This window comes from Condylostylus longicornis, unplaced genomic scaffold (genome assembly GCF_029603195.1).
Source record: "Condylostylus longicornis isolate FDR11 unplaced genomic scaffold, ASM2960319v2 ptg000015l, whole genome shotgun sequence".
Classification (NCBI taxonomy): Eukaryota; Metazoa; Arthropoda; class Insecta; order Diptera; family Dolichopodidae; genus Condylostylus; species Condylostylus longicornis.
In genome coordinates this window covers 1,220,113-1,245,877 of record NW_026577984.1, presented here as the reverse complement: position 1 = coordinate 1,245,877, position 25,765 = coordinate 1,220,113, and the positions used below count along the sequence as shown (strand labels likewise).

The window sequence follows — 25,765 nt, the reverse complement described above, 5'->3', positions numbered from 1 at the left end:
AGCGTGTGGTATGCGGACGGATCCAAAACGGAGTCGGGTGTGGGCTCGGGCGTATACGGTGTCCGCCCAGACACGCGTGTATATGCAACCCTTGACCCGTATTGCACAGTGTTCCAGGCCGAAATACATGCAATAGAGATCTGTCTGAGAATCAATTTGGAAAGGGGGTATAGAAACCGCACCATCTATGTGTTCTCAGACAGCAGGGCTGCACTGCTGGCGCTCCGTTCAGCTCAGGTTACATCCAAGCTGGTCTGGAGCTGCCTTGCTGCACTTATGGAATTGGCATCGGAAAACAGAGTGATGCTCATTTGGGTGCCGGGCCATAGTGGCCATGCGGGCAACGAAGTTGCCGATGAGTTGGCACGGAGGGGATCTGGGGCTGCCTTTGTGCAGCCGCTGCCTTTCTGTGGTCTGCCTTCTTCCGCCGTGGGGGCCAGGCTTGCCTGCCTACTCGCGGCGGAATGCAGTCGTCACTGGCGGGACACGAAAGGGTGCCGTCATGCGAAGGTGTTTGTTCCGGCGTGCTCCGGCGGATTCGCTGCGGAGTTGCTGGGGATGAGCAGGAGCCGGGTTCGCACTATTGCGAATTTCTTCACGGGGCACTGCCCGGTGAAATACCACCTGCACAGGCTGGGGAAGTCGGGCTCCCCCCTGTGCAGATTTTGTGGGGGTGGCGATGAGACCGCCGTGCACATTCTCTGCGACTGTCCGGCACTGGCTGTTCGGCGCCGCAATTGTCTTGGACATGGGTCCCTAAGTGTTCGGGAACTATTGTCCAACTCCCTTAGGGATATCTCCGGCTTTGTGATTGGGACGGGGATATTATAGACGGGAGAGTGGGGTGGCTACAATAAGTCAAAAATGGCTGCGGTGGCTTGGGGGGATGCTCCTGTCCCCACTCAGTTCCCTTAGAATCTACAATCTACAATCTAGGGTAGGAGTCACACTCCCCCACTGTCGAAGAAAAAAGGCAGATAGAGCCGTCCTTCTTCATCTTTCGAGATTTTTTCACCTAGTAGAAAAAAAAAAAATATTAGTTTTTGAAAACTTTTATAAATCGCATAATTAAATTTGTTTTAAATTTGAAACTATTTGCTCATAAATTATTTTAAAATAAATTTTAAATCCTTTGGAAAGCCTTCATTTATTCACAAACTTGTACTCGTATATGAGGCAAAGTTTTGCAACCTTTTTAAACATTTTAATTAAAATCAAATTTTGAATTCTTGTGGATTCAAAGAATTTTGTTGTACATACATATACATACATATATTTGCATAGAAATATGTGCCAAAATATTATTGAAAATAATACCCAATTTAAACATACTGAAATATTCATTATTATATAATATTAAAATGTATTGAAAAATAAAAAAAAAATTTCTCGTTAAATTTTTCACATAGTAAAATTTTCCATAATTTATTCTAAAATAATCGAAAAGGTGAAATAATTTCATTTCAATATGTGAAAAATAAATATGATCAAATTGGGATTCAATTTATTTTTTTTTTTAAATTAAATTCTCTTACCTTTTTTTTTGCCCTTTAAAACATAGAATTCAGCAACACATAAAAAAGAAAACAAAACTTTCAATTTTTAATTTTAAATATTTTTGTATAAAAATGGAATATTTATTCAGGGTTTCTTCTATCAAAATGAATTTTCTCTATTTTCCCAAAAAAAAAATTTCTTTAATACCATGGGAATAAAATATTGTAGAAAAAAAGAAAATAATATTATATTTTGATTATTAATATCTAAAACAAAAAAAAAAATAAAAATCCAATTTGAGGTGAAATAAAAGGTAAAAAGGAATAAAATTGAATATTATAAATCCAAACTGTGATTTTATTATCGAAAAAAATAAAATAAAAAATTGGGAATTCAATTTAGAGCATTTATTTTTTAATTCAATTCAAATATTCGGACGTTTTCATATTTCAATAATATAGTTCTAATAAAATTTAGGAATTAGAAAAAAAAATTTTAACTGAAAATTTCCCACAAAATTAATTTACGCAACTATAAGTTGCATTTTAAAGAAGTACAAAGAGCGCCTGTAAAATTATTAATAAATTTTGTACCAAACCAATGATTTCTAAAGTAGCTGATTTCCAAGTAAAATTATTTAAAAAAGAAATAATAATGTTATATTTATATACATACATATAAATACATTATTCTTTTGATATCACTTATTAACATGCCATAATTGTTGCATAAATTCAGGTGATGATAATGATTGCATACTTTTATGGGTAGCAGAAAAAATATTTACTTTCTTTGTAGAAATAGCAGATTCTTACTGCAAGACTAAATTACAAATAAAGTAATTCTTGAATAATTCTTGTCTCCTGAAGGTTTTTATAGCAATATTGAAGAATGAGCGGACAGATTCAATAGCCACATTTGTTTCGATTTTATTGAAAATGTCCCAAGAATTATACATATAAGTAGTATGAATAATTGTGTTTGGTAATATAAAATAATTTATCGATTTATTTATAAATTTTAAATCTGTTCAGTAATTAATATTGTGTCCGAAATATTTTATAAAAATATAAAAATGCAGAGACTTTAAAATACTAGTTTTTGTTGAGTTTAAAGTTATTCCTTTTTGTCGTTTTGGAATCTTTTATAACAATTTAAAAATAATCAAATAAAAAATGTTAAATAACTAAATTTTTAGCGACTAACTTATTTAGTCTGACATCTCTTATTTGTCTTATTTCAGAATTTTAAATTTTAGTCTATTTTGGTTTTAAAATTAAGATTTCAATTTAATTGAAAAATTAGATCATTTTTTTGTTATTTTTAAATTTTTTTTTATAGTACTACTCTAATAACAAATGCAACAATGATTTTTTGGATTTTGTTTTTTATATACCTATGACGTGTAAAAAAGGAATGCTGAACCTACACAAAAAGAGTAAATTTCTTCACTTTAATATTTTTGTATAACTATTTCATATTTGTAATTATAAATCATTTGTTTTCTACGTGTTCAGGTGAACATGGGAATTTTTCAATTTTTCAATTTTGTAAATAAATTTATTTATTTAATATGATTTTATATTACACACAATATAAGTGCATATGCATGTATGTATGTAACAAAATTTTTATAATAACTAATAACATAAAATAATATTATTTAAAGAAAACTTTGAAAAATTGGAAAAATATTCAAATTATGCGGGTGACCTATGTATTTTTAATAAAATCTAATAATTTGTGCTCGTATAAAAAATATACAATTTATTTTTTATGTGCGCACAAGATCGAATTATAATAATTTCTATTAGAAAAAAAATATATATATAGCTTGAATTTTTTACATTGTGTGGCTTTTGATTATTATGTGTGTAATATTTAATTTTGATGAACAATTTGTTATTCCAATTTGAAAATTATTTTAATTTTATGAAATTATTATTAAAAATATGGGAAAAAATTATAGTTACACAATAATAAATAAATATGGTTCCATTTGTTATGGAACACGTTCCTGATCTAATTATCATATAATGAAATTTTTGTTAAAATAATTGTATAAAATTTTTTTTTAATTTTAAATTATGACTAGATATATGAGAACAATTTGTGAAGGTATATGTGTTAGTGTACATTTGCACGTATGTAAGGACCCATATAGTATTTTTTAGTCAAATTTATTATGAGAATATGTTTTCTATGTTTATTTTTTGGATTTTATAAATTAGAAAAGGGTTATGCGGTTCTTTTAATAATAAAATTAATAATAAAAATGTGATTTGATTTTTATTATTTAAGAAATTTAAAATTATGTCACTTGAAGCTTGAAATATGAAGTTTCACAAAAACCAGCACAAATCAATGTGGGAGTAATATGAAAGCAAATTTGACTGATTCTTTTACTTCGCATCGAAAATTTAGAAATGCTTTAATTGTGTTATTCAATTTAAGATTTTAGTATTATTGATTTTTAGAATTCTATGATCAATATTAAAAATATTTCAAATAAAAATAGTGCTGTAAGATAGTATAAAATTTCTAATTTTTAGTTGTTTTCAGAATTAAACAGAGCAGTTTAAGGAAAGTAGGACATTTCACGTTCAAGATCATATACACAATTTTGTAATCAGTTGTTCTGTCAGAGCCAAAGAGTCAAAGCACACTGATATTTTGTAAATTTTATAAGCACATTGTTTTTTCTACTATTCAATATTTATTGAAAAATCTATTTGAATATTTTTCAAAAATTCGAATATTTGTCAACCCTTAAAATAAATACAACCCTCAAGTGTACAATATTACGTAAACAAATTGAGACCAAATTATTATGCGCAGTTTAATATACCACAATTTTTTAAAGAAAGAAAATTTTTATGTTTTTTAACAATAAGCTCATATTTAATTGAAAAAAAAAATTTATATTGTCAGCTTATTCTTGCGGTAACATTAATAATTTAATTCACGTTTAATCCATATTTTCTATTCGAATATAAAATTTTAATAATATGCTAAAGTATTAAGTATGCGCTTTGAAAACAATATTTAACCACATTTTCATTTTAGAACAATATTGAATTCTTTTAATTAATAATTTGCATTAAATTAAAAATAAACAATAATTTCTTATAATATATGGAATAAATTGAATGTGAAATAAATTTTTAAAATATCAATGTTACCTATGAAATTTCAACCATAAAAGTTATGATTAATTTTTTATTATTTTGAAATACTTTCATTAATTCAATTTGTGGTTTAAAAAATTTTTTATATGGAAAAACAAAAAAAAAAATTACAAATCAAAGTAATTCTTTATGTTTATTTAAAATGAAGTAATTTTTATGATTTAAAATTCCCATTTATTTTTACGAAAAATTACTTATGCATTAAAATTATTGAAATTGATTTTCTATACAAGATTTTGTTCAAGGAGATTAAATGTTTTGTAAGTTTCAGTTAGGAATTAGGGTACTTGTATTCAATTTAATTCATTGTTCTTCAAATTCATCACGTGTGCTGTATCAAAATCAAAGTTTATTAAATTTAAATTTACTAATTTCTTTAATGTAAAACTAATTTAATAAGACAGTTAAGCAGCTTATCCTCCCCCCCCATTCCGACATTTATTATAAACTCTGATCGAAAGATCGAATTTTTAAATTTCCAAAAAAAAACAATGTGGCTTCAACAATAAATTATTTTAGAATAGAAATTAAGTTTTTAACCTAATGTAATTAAAAATACTAATGAAAATCCAACTGAGTCCGGACTTTTCTATTTCAATAATAAGCTAAAATTTATTTTCACTTGTTTTGATCTTCAGTACACAAAATCTTTAATTTAATTTTTGCTCTAGTGTGAAAATATCAGTCTCAGTTTTGGAATTATTAGTTTTAATTTTCCACTTTTAAAAAAGAAGAATAATTTTAAGTTTTTCCGTTGAATAATTATGCACGGACGTAAAAAGAGTTGTATCGTACGCGTATATTGCGTGCTGACATCTAGAAGAAACAGTGATGTTGTTTATAAAAAAATTAAATAAGTAAGGAGAAAGTGTTTAGCTATCTAGAGGAACTCCGGCAGGTATTAGAAGCTCTAGTAACCTCTCATTATTCATTATGGTACAAGAGGAAAGATGAGAAAGGAATGAGGCTATAATTTTAAGCAAATCTGTGCGTAATGCGTTATAATGAAAAATAATAAACTTTAATAAAACGGCAATTCAGCCAATTAATTCAAAAAATTATTACTAAATTTAGAAATGAACTTTAAAAGTATTTCCTAAAATTTGATTTTTCTCAAAATTTTAATTAAATGTTTATAGTTTAAAATTTGAAGTAAAATCCCCGTTATGTTTATTTTTACCTAAAAACTGATTAAAAACGCCACTTAGTAAAACATATAATTAGTAGTTTCACAATAACAGTTCCTTAAATGATAACATTTAACACAGGAAATAAATTAAAATCATTCAGGAAAAGGACAAACAAAAATCTTAATCTTGCAATGTGCCTAGTCATGTCATATTGAATAAGCTGATGATAATATATAACAACAAGATCCAATCACAAAAAGGACCCTATTTGAAAATTATCAACTTTTATTGAAAAATAGCTAGTTTTTACTTTTAGAACAAGCTGCAACGTCACCTTAATTTTGAAAGCACTTATAAACTATAGAATATCATCCAAGTTAATAATTTATTTATTTCTTAAAAATAACAATTTATCATTAGGTATACAATATGTAAAAATGTTAAATATATACACAGTAATTATGTATTTCACAAAATTATTACTTATTTCAAAAAAAATTCAAAGGAGTACTTTAACAAATTGAAGATTTCCGTCCTTTTATACAGTTAAGATTCCAATATGTTTGAGTTCCAAATTTATTCATCAATTGGGATGGGTTGGGATGTGATATGAGAGAATAGAGTTTTCTTTAAAATTTTGACTATTATTTAACAATTCTTCAGAACATTTTATAATATAAATTTTGTTTTTTTGAAAAAAAATTTCTGTTTCAAGTTACTTGGTTTAGGTACATCAAAAAATTTTAGCACTATATGTTCTAGTAAAATAATGCACCTGTTACAAGTAAGTGGCAGTAAACTGGTGATTTTTTTTAAGAGCGTGATATTTTGAATTAATTTTTATATTAAACGAAAATTGTTCTAAAGTTTTATAAAATAAGTTGATTTTGTGAGGAAATTGTTATAAAATTTTCATGAAGGAATGCACGAGCTTCACCTAATTTTAATAAAATTTTTTTTTTTTTATTTTTATTGGTCAAACAACTCAAACTCCTCATCTCAAAAAAATGTCCGCAATATAAAGTAATAAAGTTGGATCTAACTACACTACACTACAAACTAATGGTTTGTAGTGTAGCTCTTTTCCTAGTGAAAATGCTTTCCATTCAACTAGTGAAAATACTATTTTTAAAAACAACCTATATATATCTACCACGCTATTAAATTACATTCAATCGTATATATATTAAATTACTTCCTTTCTTACATATATTTCAAAGATTGCATACCTTTAGGATGATCAATGTTTGTAATGAAACGAAAAAAAAATGTTAACGCCTCTAATAAATAACATAACGTAATTAAGGGATAATTGCGTAAGTTAAGAAAAATTATTATATATTTCCATGGCATGACATTTATTTCTTTCTGCATTAATTGAAATTTGGAAAAGCTTACAGTTTCGGAAATATAAGCTGATGTCAAAAATTCGAATTTTACAAATTTCAGGGGCCGATAACTTGAGGGGGGGGGGGGGAACTATTTATTATTGTCTTAAAGCCGCTAAAATTTCATACTCTTACAACCTGAGGTCTAGATTCTAGAAGGAAAACAATATCAAAAAATTTATGAAAAGCGGATTTGTTTTTAAATTTGGATAATGGTAACATTAAACATTTACAAAATTTGAAATATGCTTATGGTTTCGCTGCAATAATAAGAATTTGGGGGCAAAAATTTTCCTCTATAAAATTTCAGCTTTCTATCTTGAAAGGTGTAGAAGTTTTGTTAACGTATTCACGGATGGACGGAAGGAGTGAAACTAATTCGTTAAGCACTTTTTTCGAATTTTTTTTTTTTTGGAAAAGGCTAAAAATCATTTTATTCTTAATGGTATAGGCCATTGAAGCAACTATGTAATCAAATAAATAATAAAATTTAACATTCCATTTAAAAATTTTTTAGTAACCTACAGGATAAGGCGCCTCCGAATCATATTGTCTTAAACATTTTTATAGATCAATTTTCTATTCAAAATATTTTCATTATAATATACTATGAATAGCTATATAAAAATTCTATTTTTTGTTTCCTAATTTTATAAAATGATCATTTAAAATAAAATTTATATTCTTTAATATAATAAAATAAAAGAAAAAGAAACATTTTAGTTTTGTTATCTATGAAAATAACAAATGAACGCTAATATTTACATAATATCAATAGAAATATTTTATAATAAAAAAAAACAATTTTCGTGGTTAACCAAAACAACACGATTCTTAATAGTTACCAATATGCACATAAAATATTTGAAATTTAAATGCGACTCAAAGGATTTTGGAATTTTATTAAATATCAATTGAAAAAATATAACGCTGTTGTAAGTCGAAATAACAAAGAAAGAAAATACAAAACAAGCAATAATATATAGGAAGGTATATAAAGAACACGAAGAAGAAGGAATCAAAAGCATTAAAAATGACCAATAACACCATAAAACAGTATGTGATCTTAGTATCTTAGTATCATCAGCACAATAAAATGAAAAACGATACGTTTTTTATGTATGCATTTTTTTATTTAGAGTAAAAGATTCTATTTTGTTTTTGGTTTCTTGTTTCTCTTATATAACTCTAAACATTTTTATTCATTTATTATTTTATAGAGGTACCTATACGCGTTTATTTTAACTTCTTTTTTTGTTTTCTTAATAAAAACTTTTATTAGGCATCTCAAAATGTCTTAATTTGTGGCTTATAATATTAGAATAACATATAAAGAAGCAATTAAATTGTTTGGGTGGATACTTAGGCTCCCCATTGTCATACAATATTTTCAAAATGTATTTAAATGACAATACGTGTATTTAAATTGTATTAAATATAATTAATATTTAGTTTAAGTGATAAAATACATAGTTGATAAGAAAAATATAAAAAAATAATATTTTGTTGCATAATTTTAGAGGTAAAAAAAAATAACATTTTCTTGCGTATCTGTGGGAACAAATGAAGAGGAATTGTGTAAGTGTTTTTAAATAAACAACAAATTAACAGTTTAATACAGCGCCTTAGTGATTATTGTAATACAATTAATACAGGGCCTTAGCGATTGTATTCAATAGCTTGGTCCAATTAATAGTTTTTTCCGGTTAATGAAATATAAATTAAATGTTAGTATCTCAAATAAAATTTAAGGGTTAAAAATCAGAAGTATTGTTTTTTAAGTTATAAACTATAAAATCATTTGAAACCCTACCCTATTCGAAAGCTATTGTTTGTGATTAAACGGTAGAATTATTTGTTTTGTACTATAATTGGCTTTAGGATTATTTAAGTGACGAAAGATAGCAAATTCATTTTTTTTTTAATTTTGAAAAGATTTTATCTAACTTCAAAATTTCTTGCATTCTCTGGGCCCTTAAAAAAACCTTGCTCAATCTATAATTGGAAGCAGTTGAAGTATTTAAAGCATGTCATGTACTTGCAGAAAAAAAATTCCTATAATGCACAAATTCTTCGAGTACTAAATGAATAAATTATAAAAAATCCCATACAACTTCTTTTTTACTCAAGAATTGCAAACACACGCATAATTATCGCTTTTCATAAAATTTAAAACGTTAATTATATTGACATTTTCATAGTGTCACCACTGTATATTTTTCTCTTTTAATAAGAATTCGATAAAATGCAATAAAGATCGGGGGCGAATCATTAACATATTTTTCAATATTACAAATTTTAACAATAAAAAGAAAAAAAAATCATAAAAATACTCACATTATTTTTTTTTTCTTTATTTGTTTGTTGAAATTAAAACAAACTTGTAAAATTTTCCTTTTTTTGTTTTTTTTTTTTTATAATTTCATACTTGAATAATAATTTATTGGGCACTAAGTGATTTCCGATGAGCTGTTCAGAATCGAATATAAAACTACAGGAGATTAAAATAATCCTTATATTCCCTTTAATCAATAATATAATCACAATGTTTTCTTATTTGTTTCTATCTCATTTTTATATGGAAAATCACATAGAGCCTTTTATAAAGATGTAATGTCAGTTGGATATCATATTCCATGTTAAATGTCAATTTTATCACTAAAGGTATTTATGTATACATGCATTTTTTTATATGCAAATATGTTGTATTAATACAAGGTGTGCGAAATCTCGATGGTATATTTTATTTATTGAATTATTTTTATTGTGTGATGGAACAATGCAATTTTAAATGAAGATATCGCTGAATTAAATTGATATTTGTGATATGTGGTTGTGTTTTCTACATACTCTCTTATAATTTTTGAAAATATGATAAGTACAGAAAAAATTTTGTAACTCTATAAAAGAATTCAATAGCCAGAGTTGAAAAATATTTGCGCTCTTTTAAAACAAGTCAAATAAAAGATTCTCTTATTAAATTTTAATTTATCACTTAAATTATTCATAAAGTAAAGAAGTCTTTAATCTCGGTAACACCAGAACATTTCATGAATTAACAGACTTTCAAATTGGGCTGAAGAGTTTTCAATATCTTTCATACCCCTCCTATTCTATAAAGCAAAATGTAGTAAGCTTAACGACAAACTTTTATACTGAATAATTCGAGAAGCAAAAAATAAAAAGAAAAATGTTTTGTTAATCTACCTTCACTGTTTTCCATATATAACTTCAGGAATACTAAAACACCCTATATATAGATTCATTTATATTGAATTTATGATAATATAAAATTATCCACGTTAAAAAGCATTTTAAATTTTTATTGGTTATAATTGACAAAACAGAAACGTTCACTATATCTTTTTTTAAGCGTTTTTATTATTACAATTTAATTTAATCTGCATTTGCGTGTTATACAATCTTACAGTTTTTATTTTTTTTTTATTTGTTTAATTTTATACAATATATATTATCACTTTATTAACTCTTGTTTCGCCGAAGGTATTTTTTTAACTCTGTCACTGATTATTAACAATAATAATACAATAAATTTAGTGAGTGTATAAGAAGTGCAAGGTGTTTAGAAAATGAAATAATACCAAATTTGATTTTATTTAAAAAATAATTAGTTTTTCGGTTCAATAATTTAAATTATAGGGTTTAATAATAGGTCAAAATGGACTATTTGAATGTTGGACTATTTGGCATAATTAAGAATAGTTACACTATAAAATTTTATTCTAGCTATAAAATAAACTAGTACAATAATTTACTTAACATATTTACAATAATTATGTATATTTTAAAACATGTGACATAATAGAACTCTAGATTATCAATAACTATCTAGCTTATTATGAACACTTCGGCAATGTACTACAAAATTCTGTAATGCACGTATGTACAATATTTTAATCAAATACGAAAAACGTATTTATAAAAACCTTATACAAAAATTGAAATATCATTGAATTAATTAACCCAATGAATCCTAAAATTATGGTATTTTATATTGTGTATTAAGATTATTAAAAATCGAAACCCAATTCTGCAATTTAAGGTTTAAAATTAAAGCATAACAAAGTAAAAAATAACAAAATACCGGCCAAATTCAGATCCATACGAAGAAAATATTGAATATTAAACATACGAGTCTCACCCATTATTAAAAGAATTTTTTTTTATGACCATAAATATTTTTTTCTTATTAAAATTTTTTAGTATTTTAATCCTATTGTGACTGAATTCGTTAATGACTTAATTAAAAGTTATTAAATATTTTTTTTGTTGTTGTTATATTTTTCTTTCCTTGATTTTTAAAATTTAAAATATTTTGGAAAAGAGCAATAAGAAAAAAAGTTTTTTGTTTTGTTGACTGTTATTTTACGATCATACAAATGGTTTCACGTTTCGCGGGTTTAATGAAGCTCTGTTTGATGTACACAAAAAAAAAAAGCAAAAATATTTGTGGTTGAAAATTTTATTAAATTTCCAAATATGGTAAATTTAATGTAAGTTTACAACAGTTACTATTATTAAAAAATAACTACTGGATTAATATTTAACTGTACGATATGAGTTTTTTAAGGAATTTCCCAAAATTTCAATTATAATTGAGTCAACAAAATGTTTTTTCTAATTTCCCGGTTTTATTTGAATTTTTTGAAAGTTTTTAATTTCCTAATGACTCATACATTGGAAAAAGCTGTACACCAGTGGTGGCTTATATGGAAGTGTTGAATGACTCATCCATTGTATAATTATGATTATTACAATTATTTCTTCCAACTCTATTTACTGTCATATTCATTTCGATTTACTTAAAAAATTGTTCGAAATACTTTCTAAAATTTTCTAACTTTCCCTAAATTTTCAAATTATTTTAATTTCAGTGGAAAATATTTAGAACTTGAAATCTACTATTCCAAGATAACAAAATTACCTTAAGACATTTAATAAAAAAAAAATTTTTTTCTATTTTTTAACAAAAAAAAAAGAAAACTAAAGAAAAAGAACGAACTCTTATTTTTTCTATTAAATTCGTTATAGATCCTAAATACACATTTATTTTTATATCCTTATTTTCTATATAAAATTAATTGGATTTTTTATTATTATTGTTAAAAAAAAGGAAAGAAAGGAGAATGAAAAAAAAGGATGTTCCGTAAATAAAAAAAAATAAATGTTATCAAATTTCAAAGTAAGCCCTTAACATATCATATAGACAATTTAAAATAAAAGTGAAATTTCGAGGAATGAAGGCTTGAAAATATTCAAAATATTCATTTTTTGTATTTCAACTGTGCTATTAATTTGTTTTGTGGATACAAAATCTATTATTTTGGAATATTGTTTAAGAAGCATTGAGATGAATTCACAATAAAACATAGAACATAATCACAATATTGGATTTTTAATTTTCTATACTGAGATACTTAAAAAGACCAATCAAAATTTTACGGCAAATACTGTTTTTATCACACCATATGACGAATTCATCGTCCTTATAGCTATAACTCTTTCTAATTTCTATAATTTTGCGAAAATCTCTCGATTAGTTCTTTAAATATTCAGGAAAGGTGGTTTTTCCTGAGAAATCAGAATTTAATTAATAAAATCGATATCCAGTAGTAACTATACTTTGTTATTCCTCCAATTAGATTACCTAACTGATAATCTGTGTGATGAATAATGTGTGTTATTGGGTACTTGTATAATAATCATGACAGACAGCAGAATTATATTTGTGAAAATAGCAAAATTTAAAAATTTTTATAAAAAAATTTGAAAAGTTTAAAAATATCAAATAAATAAAAACAAATGGCGAATTTTTCTTTATTATTATTGTTATTATTATTATTATATTTTCATTCTTTATATATATTGTATATATTATGTATATAAGAATTTTAAAATATTGACAATATAAAAAATGAGCAAGAACGAAAAACAAACCAAAAAAAAAAACAAATATTACACCAAAAAACCAATAAGGATATTTACTAAAACGAAAATTGGCATTATTTATTCGTATTTGATTTACAGAAGCTTTCTGGGAATATAAATTTTATAAAAATAAAAGGCAATATCTAAACATTTGACATATCGAAGAAATAAAACTAAATTGGAAAATATTAGATATTGGTGTCATGGGAATCATTTTTCGCACAAATTCAAAAGGAAATTATAGAAAATTTGTGATGAGAAAAAAAATACAAAAATGAACTCGTCGTGTAGCTCATCGTAATTCAATACTTTTTTTAAAATAGATTTTTAAAAATAATGGATGAAAAATATGTTTAAAAAAATTTTTCATTTAATTTAAGTATTTTGTAAATTATTTTGTTCTATATATATATATATATATTTATAATATATATATATAGATATATATATTTCAAATTTTTGATCTATATATGTATATTTGTAATTGAAGATCAAAAAGATGGTGAACTTTAAATTACACTTAATTTTAGACAGAAATCATGTTATCCTTTATAAGATTATGATTTTAATTCAATGTAAAAATCCTTTTGGTAAAAATATAGTAAAATATGACAATTTTTATGAAAAAGCAAATTTGAGGTCTAATCATGCATTACAGCTTATTACTGAGTGAAACAAACGTTGGTGGGCGCATATGAAAGTTCCTATTTTTAACTTTTTTAAAATAATTACGTCTTCCGCTCTTTTGCAAAAATATAATTAAAAACAAGTGGAATTCACCCTATGACCACATTAACTGAACTAGTTAAAAGTACTGAAAACTAGGTCAAATTTCAGAATAATTAAGCACTTAGTAATGAGAATAGCTTTGTAAGCTCAGTGACTATAAATGTTTAAACTGCGCGTAATAAAGCTTTTTATTTTCAGCGCAGATTCATTGTTTAACTATAAAGTAATTTTAATTTCATCTTAAATATTTCGTATTATACTTTCACAATCGTCATATTATGAAAATTCATTGTGGCAAATTTTTTACATAAATGAATTATGATAATAATTTTAACAACAGATGGCAATCTTATAATAAATTATAGAGAGTAACTATGACAAACAATTTTCTTCAATTAATTTTAAAAGAAATTAAGGTATTTCGGCGAGTAATTATATATAGGTACTAAAATATAAAATAATTCAAAAAAAAAATATTAAGTAAAACATAATCATTCAAATACCAGCACACAATTTTTTCACACAATTTCTTCATCACACCATCTGAAGTTCTGAGACACAAAATTTTAATATGTCGGACTTTTTATATCATTAATCTTTTATACTAATTTGAAGTAATTTTTAACTATAAAAGGTGTAAAGAACTTCTTATAATAATCTCCTGTAATTATTTACTCTTTTAAAAATTAATTTGAAAAATCTTTTAAAAATTATTGCACATTAAAACCGCAATGTCGCGATTTTTTTTTCTCTTTCTTCTCTTACTCACCTCATAAAAATAACCTTATATAAATAAATAAAAAAAATAATCTTCATTAATCCTAATCAATTCCAACAAATCCCGAATTTATATTTTTCGTTTATTATATACAGAATACAAAATCATTCCTTCCTGGAAATCCTGTAAAATATTCATACCTAATTAATTAAATTAAAAATAAGAATAAAAATTTTAGCGATACCATCTTTTTTTTTTGGTTTTTGTTGGTTTCACTTGTTTTTAAAAATTTATCTTTCTCATATTAAGCATCATTTAAAGAAACATCATCAAAAAATAATTTCCATCTTTAACTTATAGCAATAATCAATAAATTTATAAAGTGGTAAAGTACCGTCTCGTTATATGAATTGCAAAAATACTAAAATGGCAGAATTTCTTTATTATTACCGAACGCGCACTGCATACAATAAAGGAGATTGTGAGATGGAACCAAATTTCACATACCGTATTTTGGATGGAAATGAATTTTCCCATGATTTCTGTTTGTCCGTCTGGTTTACTTACCCTGTCCATCTATATGCGTGTCTGGAATTACTTGAAATTCAATAAACTTTCACTTAAATTGGAGCCACAAAAATGAACTTCCTGTAAGAACAAAATTTACTAATTTTACCGTACATTAACTAGAGCGTATTTAAATTACTTCGTATTTGAATTAAGTTCTTGATGGCATTTTGGCAATTTTATGCAAACATTTCTTCCAACCTATAAGAATAAACCAATAGACACTTTTCAATATTATTTGGAAAAAATACATTACGTTCGATCATTGCCAAATCGTGTTATATTTTTAATTGTGGTTTATACTCGTAACTTAAAAAATGGCTTTTTTTATCTCTTTCAGTGTAATTAATTAAATAAATGTTCAGAGAGATTGTAGTTTCATATTCATGAAATCTATAATATTTGTATTTGAAATTTAATATTTAAATATTTAAAGAAAACTGAAGAGCCCGTACAAGCTTTATGTTTTATAAGGTCACTCTTGCAAAAAAATATGGTTTTACAATCTGCATTGTGACAAGTTACCTCATGTTAGGAACAATTTAAAATTTCAAACGTTTCCCTTACAGTAAGCTTTCAATTAGCTAATTCAAAATGAGTTTATTTACAAATAAGCTCATATAGAAACTATCCAAAATTCATCCTAACCCATACCAGAAAGATAATCAGGAATGTACTCTAAATTCATATTAAATTTAATATAATTCCTTTAAAATTTTGAAAATCAGTAGTTTATTCCCTATTATATGTATAGTAACAATTATATAGCCAACAACTTTTTAAACTTCTCAAATCAATTTATCTGTTTAGTACAAATCACTTTAATTAATATATGTACATCATTTGGGAACCAGTTATTTTCACAATGCAAATTTCAATCTTATCTTAAATTATTAACATTAATATAGTAATATGCATAAGTTAATTTAAATCAAACATAAATATGGTGAACCGTGCGATTCTCATCAAAACTTAATTTATCTCAAATTCTTGTTATTTTTTCTCTCATAAGATTTTATACAATGTATTTATATGAATATGTATTTTATAAATATAAGTACGTGCATACAAATTAGAGTTGCCGTATGGACGTTTATATTTGCAAAACATATTTAAATCAATCGCTAATATGGTAACAGAAATTTTAAGTAATTTTAAATATTTTGTTCAAATTTAAAGCAAACGATTTAAATATTTCTCTTTTTAAATAATTTGATTCTGATCTGACCTGGATAAGAGAAATTTTGAAAAGATTGGGATTTCTTTACTACTGCTCAACATATTTGTAAACTAATATGGTTTCAGCTTCAAGTGATAAAACCACGATGATATCGGAATTACGAAATCCATGAGAAAAATAAAAAGTATTTAGCTTTAAAGAATACAAATAAGTTGCTCTAAATAAGTTATATAGTTTAAAATTGTAAGACTGACAATGTGATTTCATCAGTAGAGAATCATGACTTCCAAGTGCCTCTAATTTAGGCTCAATTGCACTGAAGAATATGGGCCACAAATTTTGCTATAATTTCTTGTTATTATTAAATTTTTTCAAAGATTCTATTAAAAATTTTAAGCAAATCTGAATAAATCCTAATTCAACATTTCCGATCAAGGTATTCCGTTTTCTTTCAACTTTTACCATGAGCTGGCGACTCTTATCTTTCTATAGTCTCATTATAAAAAACTTTTAATATCAGAACTTATTTTCAAAAAACACAAAACAGATTCAAAATGTGTTGACTGTCTACAAATTTAGCCACAAAATCCGAAAAATCAAAAAATCCAAAATAATAATAACGAAAAAAACCAACTTTACACACCTAAATGACTGGGGTTAATACAACATTTTCACAAAAAAAAAAAAACGAACACTAAATTCAAAAACACAAAAATAAAAAAATTGGTCAATAAAATTCCTTCAGTAATAAATCATCAAATATGGTATAACATCACACACGCCTTAACTAATGACCTCGTTAGCAGCGCTATAATACATCGCAGTAACAAAAAAAAAGAAAAAAAAAGCGAAAATAATAACGAGAAATTAAAAATATCAGAAAAATGATAAAGAAAAACCAAAAAAAAATAAAACAACAAAAACTTCAACCTATCTTTGCCGTACCAAAATTGAACCTCTTCATTTACCACATGTACCTACAAATTTTTTATCATATTTTGATATTATTTTTTTTTTTCATAAATTAATGTTTAACAAAAAACTCAACAAATCTTGTTAAAAAAATAAAAAAAAAAAATCGCGCGTCTATACTTTCAATATACCTTAATGAATATTCTGCGGGCGAAATCAGGTGCAAAGGAATTAAATTTTCTTTTTGTGTATGTTTTTTATATAGTTTTCATACCTCCCGATATTCTCATTCCTTCACTATTAAAATGAGTTAAAAAAAATTGAAGTGATTCAAAAGAAAATTGGTATATAGATTTTGAAGAAACAACAAAATTGGTTGAAACTGTTAAACACAAATTTAATGATTGTGCGACAGCATATAAGTATATTCACTTAAACTCTCTAAACATGACTGCTCGATTGCGATTCGCATGAAAACAAGTATGTACATATTTTATGCATAAATAAGAAAATACTAATGTGGCGCGAATACCAGGTAATAAATAAATAAAGAAAGAAATAAAAGAAAGAAAAAGTGTATAAAACCTAAAATAACAAATTAACATTTTATCACAATTACTTGTAATTTGATTTCCTCCTTCCAAATCCAAGAAGAAAAGGATCAAAAATTGAAAAAATACAAAATTAATTTTTCTTTTGTTTTTATTTTGTTTCGATTTTTTTCTTGTTCATTTTAAAGAAAAATCTTTGAAACTCTGACAATATTAATTAAGTGAAACATATAATAAAAACTCTTCCTGAAGACCTAGCAGCAAAACGAGAATTTAAATGAGGTAATAAATTTACAAATTTTCCAAGATTTTAAAAATTCTTCATAAAAAATTTTTTTTTTTTTTGGTATTTTTGACTAATCTTATACTTTTAGGATAAAATCAATTGAATTTACTTAAAATTACTCCAAATGTTCGGGAAGTGTGCAGTTGCAGTCTCAAATTATACATAAAAAAAAATTGTAGTGAAATATTGATCGTCTTCATTATGGACAAAATAATGTTGGCCCATAATAAATAGTGTTTGGGTATAAGTATGAGCATATTTTATCACAATTATGTTAACCTCATTACTACCAATGTCATTTAAATAGAACAAGTTTTAAATTATATATATAGAAAAGCTATTTCACTTTCTAAAGTAGTAATTTAAAGAAATTTTGTATTATTTTAATTTTTAATAGAAATTTTCCAATTTTTTTATCGAAATCATCAAGTGTTTTGCCTAAAGCACCTCCTCGAAGCCCACATTTTTGATGAATCCAAGCAACACTTCTCGGACACTAGCAACACAATCTCAGCGAAAGATCTCGCATAGACAGGCACACCAGCGAAGGCCCACCTTGTTTTTATGGATTTTCGCTTCACACTCGAACAACAAAATAAGTTAGTTTTTCTTCCAATTCCTATTAGAGATCCGCAATTTTGAGAAAAATTTTTGTTTGGTAGTTGATTAGTTAATATATCAGTACAAATTTGCAGCCCGAAAAATAAAAGTATGCATATAGCCATTAAAGACTAATAAATGCAAATTTGAAAAAAAAAATTCTTATATAAAACAAGAATTGGAAAACGTTGTGTATAATTAATAATTTGTTATTATTGTTGGAATTTCAAAAAAAAAAGAGTAAATTGAAAAGAAAGAAATTCAAAATTTCAGTTAGAAAATGTAAAAATATCCTAATCGTATTTAACATAATTGCAATACTATAGAAATGGGGAAAAAATAACAAAGCATTGGCGACTCTTTCTTTTAACTCTGGCAGGGTAAACTTATTTTCGCATAGCTAAAAATTAGTCAGTTCAGTTTAAATGCTACTTATATCTATGGATATTGAAACACTTAAATTCTATATGAAAATTTACGATATGAGCCACAGAGTAATTGACAGAGAATTTACGATATGAGCCACATAACGGCAATTAACGTATATACAAAAAAATCAGATGTAGTCAGCACAGGACCGACCGACATTATGTCTTTTGTCAGTAGAATGTTGATGATTTACAATAGATTTATTTAAAAAAATAAGGTAAATTTCAGAAAGCTAGTTGCCATGTAAAACTTGGTTCTTTAAAGAAGGTTTCACTTTCTAGAATCCAATTAGTCCGAAAAGTTTGTTACTTAGTTACAGAACGGAAATTGCAAGCTTCCAATTGCTGTTTCAACAAGAGTATTTCATATTTCTATCATAAAAATAATATTTTTTTAATCAATTAAATAAAATGTTTTAAAAATTGTGGAAAACTTGTTTTTCTTAAACATTTTTTTATATGCAAAATACGTCCCTGGAAAAAAATTGTAAACGAATAACCGATATAAACGACCATTTAATTTCTGTTTAGAATTTACATGACAATTTGGCATTCAATTCGAGCTACAATCACTAAATTTAAATACGTTCATACATAAGGTAATGTGCTTATATAAGTACAGTTATGCTTTAGTTTTAATATTTCTTCGTTTATTCTAACATACACGCAGATACCGCTCAAATACAAATAGCTTCAATCTATTTTTCTTTAAGCATTTTTTTTCATAATATTTGAAATTGACATTCAAAAATTTATTTTTTTTTTTTGTAAATTTTTAAGATCAGTTCAAAATGCAAAACTGTATAGTTAGTCTTTAATATGAAAAAAACTTGAACTGATGCTGTATTATATACGATCGTTCAATGTTAGAATTTCCGTAGAAGCTTCAGTAGAGGGAAAAATTCTACTAAGCTGAAAATTAAATAAAACCTGTAATTTTAAAATCAGATACAGTGTGAGATACGCATGGACGTGGTGCACTATTAGGAAACCGTGTAGGGCGCCGAACAAGCTAGCACCGGATCTGCACTTACCACAATTCTGTCATTTTGATTACACTTTGGATACGAAATAGAAGAATGACTTTCTGCTGTACAATTATGATCTGCTTGCTTACTGTATCGTACACATATTTATCCATTTTAGCCATAATAAAAAAGGACGTCGCATTTGAAATCTTAGATGCAACAAATTACTCTAAAGAAATTTGATTAAATTACATAAGACTAACCCTGCAGTTGAACAGATCAACGACATTTTCCTTTATAATACAATTATTTTCATAAAATCTATCTACAGATATGGGCAATGTGGACAGTATCCCATTTTTAAGGTTTATCTTAAAAAAAAATAAATTGACAAAATTTTACACTTTTGGACAATCTCATAAAATGTCTACACATACATGTATGTTGTATGACGAGGCATTTTAGCGTCAAGCAATTTGACATTTACGAAATTTTAATGTTACTGTTAATTGGTTGAATTGAGTTTATTATTTGTACAGCATGACTTTCAATTATAATTGATTTGACACAATTTATCTTATATAAATTGCTTTTGAATGAAACAAGGAAGAAATTCATGAATTTTTAACTAGTTTATTTTAGTTTTTTTATTTTCTTTGTTGCTTTTATCATTTATAACAAGTTATCTTGTTTGTATATACTAATATTGTAATATGTAGATGTAGACACATGCATATGAACTCATTTGTTATCGAAACTGGTTCGAGACCTTTAATATTGTTTACATATTATAATGTGAGTTTGGAAAGTTACGAATATGAATAAAATTACTGAATCGGTTATGTTGCATTTTTGTTGCAAAACAATTACATTTGCGTGAATTTGCAATTATAATGGGTGATCTTTTAAGCGTTTGGCTTTTAAATTTAAAGAAACAGATTTTTGAATCGATAAATATATCGTCGTAATATATTTTTCGAATGTAATTCTATGTTAGTTTTAGCCACGATTACGTTTTAGATTTGAACTTTTTTATCATATATTTTATTCAAAAGTGTGATAATTTAAATCAGATTTTAAAAAAGGCGTTTAGGGTGATGCACCCTGCTTATACGTCTAACACAAAACGAATCTTGTATGCGTTTTGTAGCCAAAATCATTTTTAAAATAGTAACATAAATCAAATATTGCTGTAAACAGCTTGACTTCATTAACTTTTCCGGCAAAGATAAATTACAAGTTCTGGTTCCTCTACGATGAACTCGATTTGATGTTTAAAATTGTAACAACTCACAAATGAGATGTAAATAAAGATAAAAATATGCAAATCACCCGTTATAATACATACTGTTTCTGATTTCTACTGGGCTGATTTCCAATTGATTTGTACGAACAAAACTGTATCATATGCAATAGACTTGCATAAAATTTGTATTAAATTTTTTAAATATCCTGAATTGAATTGCAAATTCAACCCCTTTCAAGACCAGATTTTTAATTGATATATTTTGGTTTACACACTATGCTCCCATATTTTGTATAATCGGATCGAAACATGAGTACTAAGAATATCTGCATAGATATGAGTGGAAAGATATTTGTTTTCTCTCTTAAAATCTATAATTAAAATAATGATTTCATTTATTTTAACAGAGATAAATTAGATCAAATTAATCATTTAATTTTTTTTCCCAATTTTTTCACATTTTATTTTAAATTTATAACGAAGTTATGCGGGTTGATTTTTTTTTTGAATTAAGCTGTAAAATTGAAGGATATTAGTTAAAGTATAATATTTTAATATTTTTTTTTTTGTTTTTTTTTTTTTGGCTAAAAAATATTAATTTAAAAAATGTCTTAATTTTCAAATTTTTCTTATTTTCTCTATACGTATGTATAATTAATTTTCAGATATTTTCTGTCAATATTTTTACTAAAAAAAAAAATACTCGTAGCGAATTTTTTTAAGCATTTTTAATTTGAATGATGAATTCATTTTATCTTCAGTAAATTGCTGTCGTTTTAAATATTATATATACATATATTATATGTACATATATATACTTATCTTTAATATATTTTATGTATATTTAAATAATTTTAAAAAAATAATTAATAAATTAAAATTTTTGGTGAAAAAGAAAAACACACAAATTTGGGTTAAAAATTTTTTTTTTTGAAATTGAAAAATTGAAATTTAAAAGAAATTTAATTAAATAATTTGCAACTAATAAATCAAAATTCTACATTATTATGTTTGATACAGTCTGAATGAATTGGTGTAGCAGCTGATTAAATTGATAAAAATAAATTTGTTTTTTAGTAATAGAGAAAAAAATGAAAATTTTTTATTAGAAATTTTTGGATTTTTATTCCTCCTGACTCAATGAAAGGGGGGTGTCGGGTGTGTAAGCGACAGGGAAAACGTTGACCGTTTGCTTTTTAAGCATTCCAGCGTCGCAACTGTGTCTAGCTGCCACCAAGTGCTCATTATACCTCCACGTGGTAGCCCCCGGGCAACTGAACAGATTTCAGGCTAAATAATGAGTGCGTCTCGTAGCGTCTGTCCTACAATAGGCGGCTACAAACAGCGTCTGTTTCCTTAAAGGACGGCTGATTTTTAAGATGGAAAACTTTTAAACCCTTCAGAAGGCAACGGGAAACCACTGAAGTAACTTCCCTAGAAAAATCATATGACAAGTACAAAAGAAACACGGCCCTCAGTCTCCGGCAAAAAGAGGGTGCTAAGAATCCCGGAGGTAAAACAAAAACAACACTCAAAATAGGTACTTGGAATGTCAACAGCTTATTTGAATCAGGTAAATTAGCAAATACGGTACAAGAAATGCAACGCTTAAAAATAGATATCTTGGGCATTAGTGAAACATGGTGGCCAGATAAGGGTGAATGCCGAGTAGAAGGAGCAAAATTTTATTACTCAGGAAACAATACCTCAACTCATCGTAATGGCGTTGGCATTATAGTTACGGATAAAATTATAGATTATGTAACAGAATGTGTATCGTATTCAGACAGAATCATGCTAATGAAAATAAATGCTAAACCAGTAAAACTCAACATCATTCAAATATACGCCCCTACTGCTGATTCATCTGAAGACGAGATAGAAGAACTCTACGAGCAAATTAATTATCTCATGAAACAACTAAAACCTCATGAAATCAATATGGTGATAGGAGATTTCAATGCAAAAGTTGGAGCAGGAAGAGTAGATGGAATAGTTGGGCCTTTCGCTTTGGGTTTGAGAAACGAAAGAGGTGATCGGTTGATACAGTTTTGCCAGGAACAAAAACTTAAAATAACCAATACATGGTTTTGCTTACCGTATCGAAGATTATATACGTGGACATCACCCCAGCATAGCAGAGGAAACATTATTCGTAACCAAATTGATTACATATCAAACGCTTTAGTTCATCTGTAAAGTCGGTCTGTACATATCCAGGAGCCGATGTTCCATCAGACCATAATCGTTTAGTAGCTAAAATAAACATCAAACTAGCTAGAACTAGAAGAGAACTTCGTCAACCCAAAATAGATGTGGAAAAACTAAATAATACGGATATAAAGAATCAATTGGCTACTGAAATTAACAACCAACTAAGATCTGTTATGGAAGAAAGCGAAAATATTTGGGATCATGTAAAATTAGTTCTAAAAGACACTTCAAAAAATATATTGGGTCACAAGAAGTACGTCGCAAAACAAAAATGAATGACACCAGAAATATTGCAGATGATGGAAAAAAGACGTACTTTCAAAAACAAAAACTCTGCAGAATATAGAAGTATTCATCACCAAATAAGATCTTCAATCAAAAAGGCAAAAACAGATGGGCTCAGTAAGGAATGTAGTGAAATCGAAAGACTTCAACAAAATCACAACGATTTTAACTTACATAAAAAAGTTAAAGAAGTATCTGGAGTGTATAGAAGATCACATACAACCACACTTCGTAACGAAAATGGGCAAATCATTATTGAAAGTGATGAAATAAAGAAGGAGTGGGAAAAATACATTAAGAACTTATTCTCAGATACCTCAAGAGATTTACACCAAACTGAAACATTCAATTTGTTATCAGAAGTCCCAATAACGATAGATGTAATTAAAAAAGCAATAAAATCCATGAAAAAGAACAAAACGCCTGGACCCGACAAAATACCATCGGAAATAATTAAGCTAATAGATGATTCAAATCTTAATCTGCTTAAAAGAATTTTCAATAGCATTTTTGAAACAGGAAATTATCCAGAAGATTGGCTGAATTCTACTTTCATTCCGCTTCCCAAGAAGTTCAATTCCAAAACATGTGATGATCACCGGTTAATAAGCCTAATGAGCCATTCTTTGAAAATATTTTTGAAGGTGCTACATAATCGCATATACACGAAATGTGAACCACATATGGGCAAAACACAATTTGGTTTCACAAAGGGGACAGGTACCAGAGAGGCTCTGTTTGGCATTCAGGTACTTGTGCAAAATTTTCGTGATGTGCACAAGGATGTCTTCTTATGTTTCGTCGATTATGAGAAGGCTTTTGATAAAGTTAACCATAATAAGCTAATGGAGATATTACGAAGAATATTAATTGATGAAAATATTATGCTATGTATAGAAAATCTGTACTGGAAACAATCAGCAAGTATAAGAACTAAGTATGGCATGACCAACAACATACTAATACAAAAAGGAGTTCGACAAGGATGCATACTATCCCCTTTACTCTTTAACATCTATGCAGAGGCCATTTTCGAAGAAGCAGTTAACGACGTTGATGTAGGGATAAAAGTCAACTGCACTTTTTTAAACAATATTAGATACGCGGATGATACAGTGATTATTGCAGACAACTTAGAAGACCTACAACATATAGTCGACAAAATAAACCACCATAGCAAAACATTCGGATTAAAAATGAATGCATCTAAAACGAAGTACATGATCGTAAGTAGAACAAGAACGCCGTACACAGCGGCCAGGATTGAGATCGACAACATTCCAATCGAACGCGTAAAATGTTATAAATACCTTGGATGCTGGTTAAACGAAGACTGGAATTGCGAAATGGAAATAAAATGTCGTATTGAAATGGCAAGAAATGCTTTTATGAAATATAAAAAGATTTTATGTAACAGGCAGTTAAATTTGAACTTACGCTTACGATTCATGAAGTGCTATGTGTGGTCAGTACTCCTGTATGGAGTGGAAGCTTGGACCTTGAAAATCAAAGACATCAATAAAATAGAGGCGTTTGAAATGTGGACGTTTAGAAGAATGTTAAGAATCTCATGGATGGATCGCGTTACAAACGAAGCGGTTCTACAGAGAATGAATACAAAACGTGAGCTATTCCTGAGTTTAAAACGTCGCAAAATGTCTTACTTTGGCCATGTAATTCGCGGAACAAAATATGAGCTTCTTCAACTAATAATGCAGGGGAAGATTGAAGGCAGAAGAGGAGTAGGGAGGAAGCAGTTGTCGTGGCTGCGAAACATCAAAAACTGGTCCGGAATCAACAACATCGAAGATCTGGTACATGCGGCAGCAGATTGAAACATCTTCCGTGATCTGGTCGCATCGATTCAATAGCTATTGACTGTTTAAATATGATCGCCATATTATTATATTCGTTTGTACAAAATTTTAA

The 25,765-nt window shown here is 26.9% G+C and overlaps 1 protein-coding gene across 1 annotated transcript in view; it reads left to right on the top strand.

Moving 5' to 3' along the window:
* The window catches only part of LOC129605837 (craniofacial development protein 2-like), a 50,622-nt gene extending 26,796 nt beyond the window's left edge, over positions 1–23,826 (top strand). Inside the window, exons 3-4 of the mRNA XM_055515813.1 lie at positions 22,744–23,376; positions 23,526–23,826. Coding sequence (XP_055371788.1) covers positions 22,744–23,376; positions 23,526–23,826 — 934 coding nt within the window. The remainder of the gene's footprint in view (positions 1–22,743; positions 23,377–23,525) is intronic.
* The last annotated feature ends 1,939 nt before the right edge of the window (positions 23,827–25,765 follow it).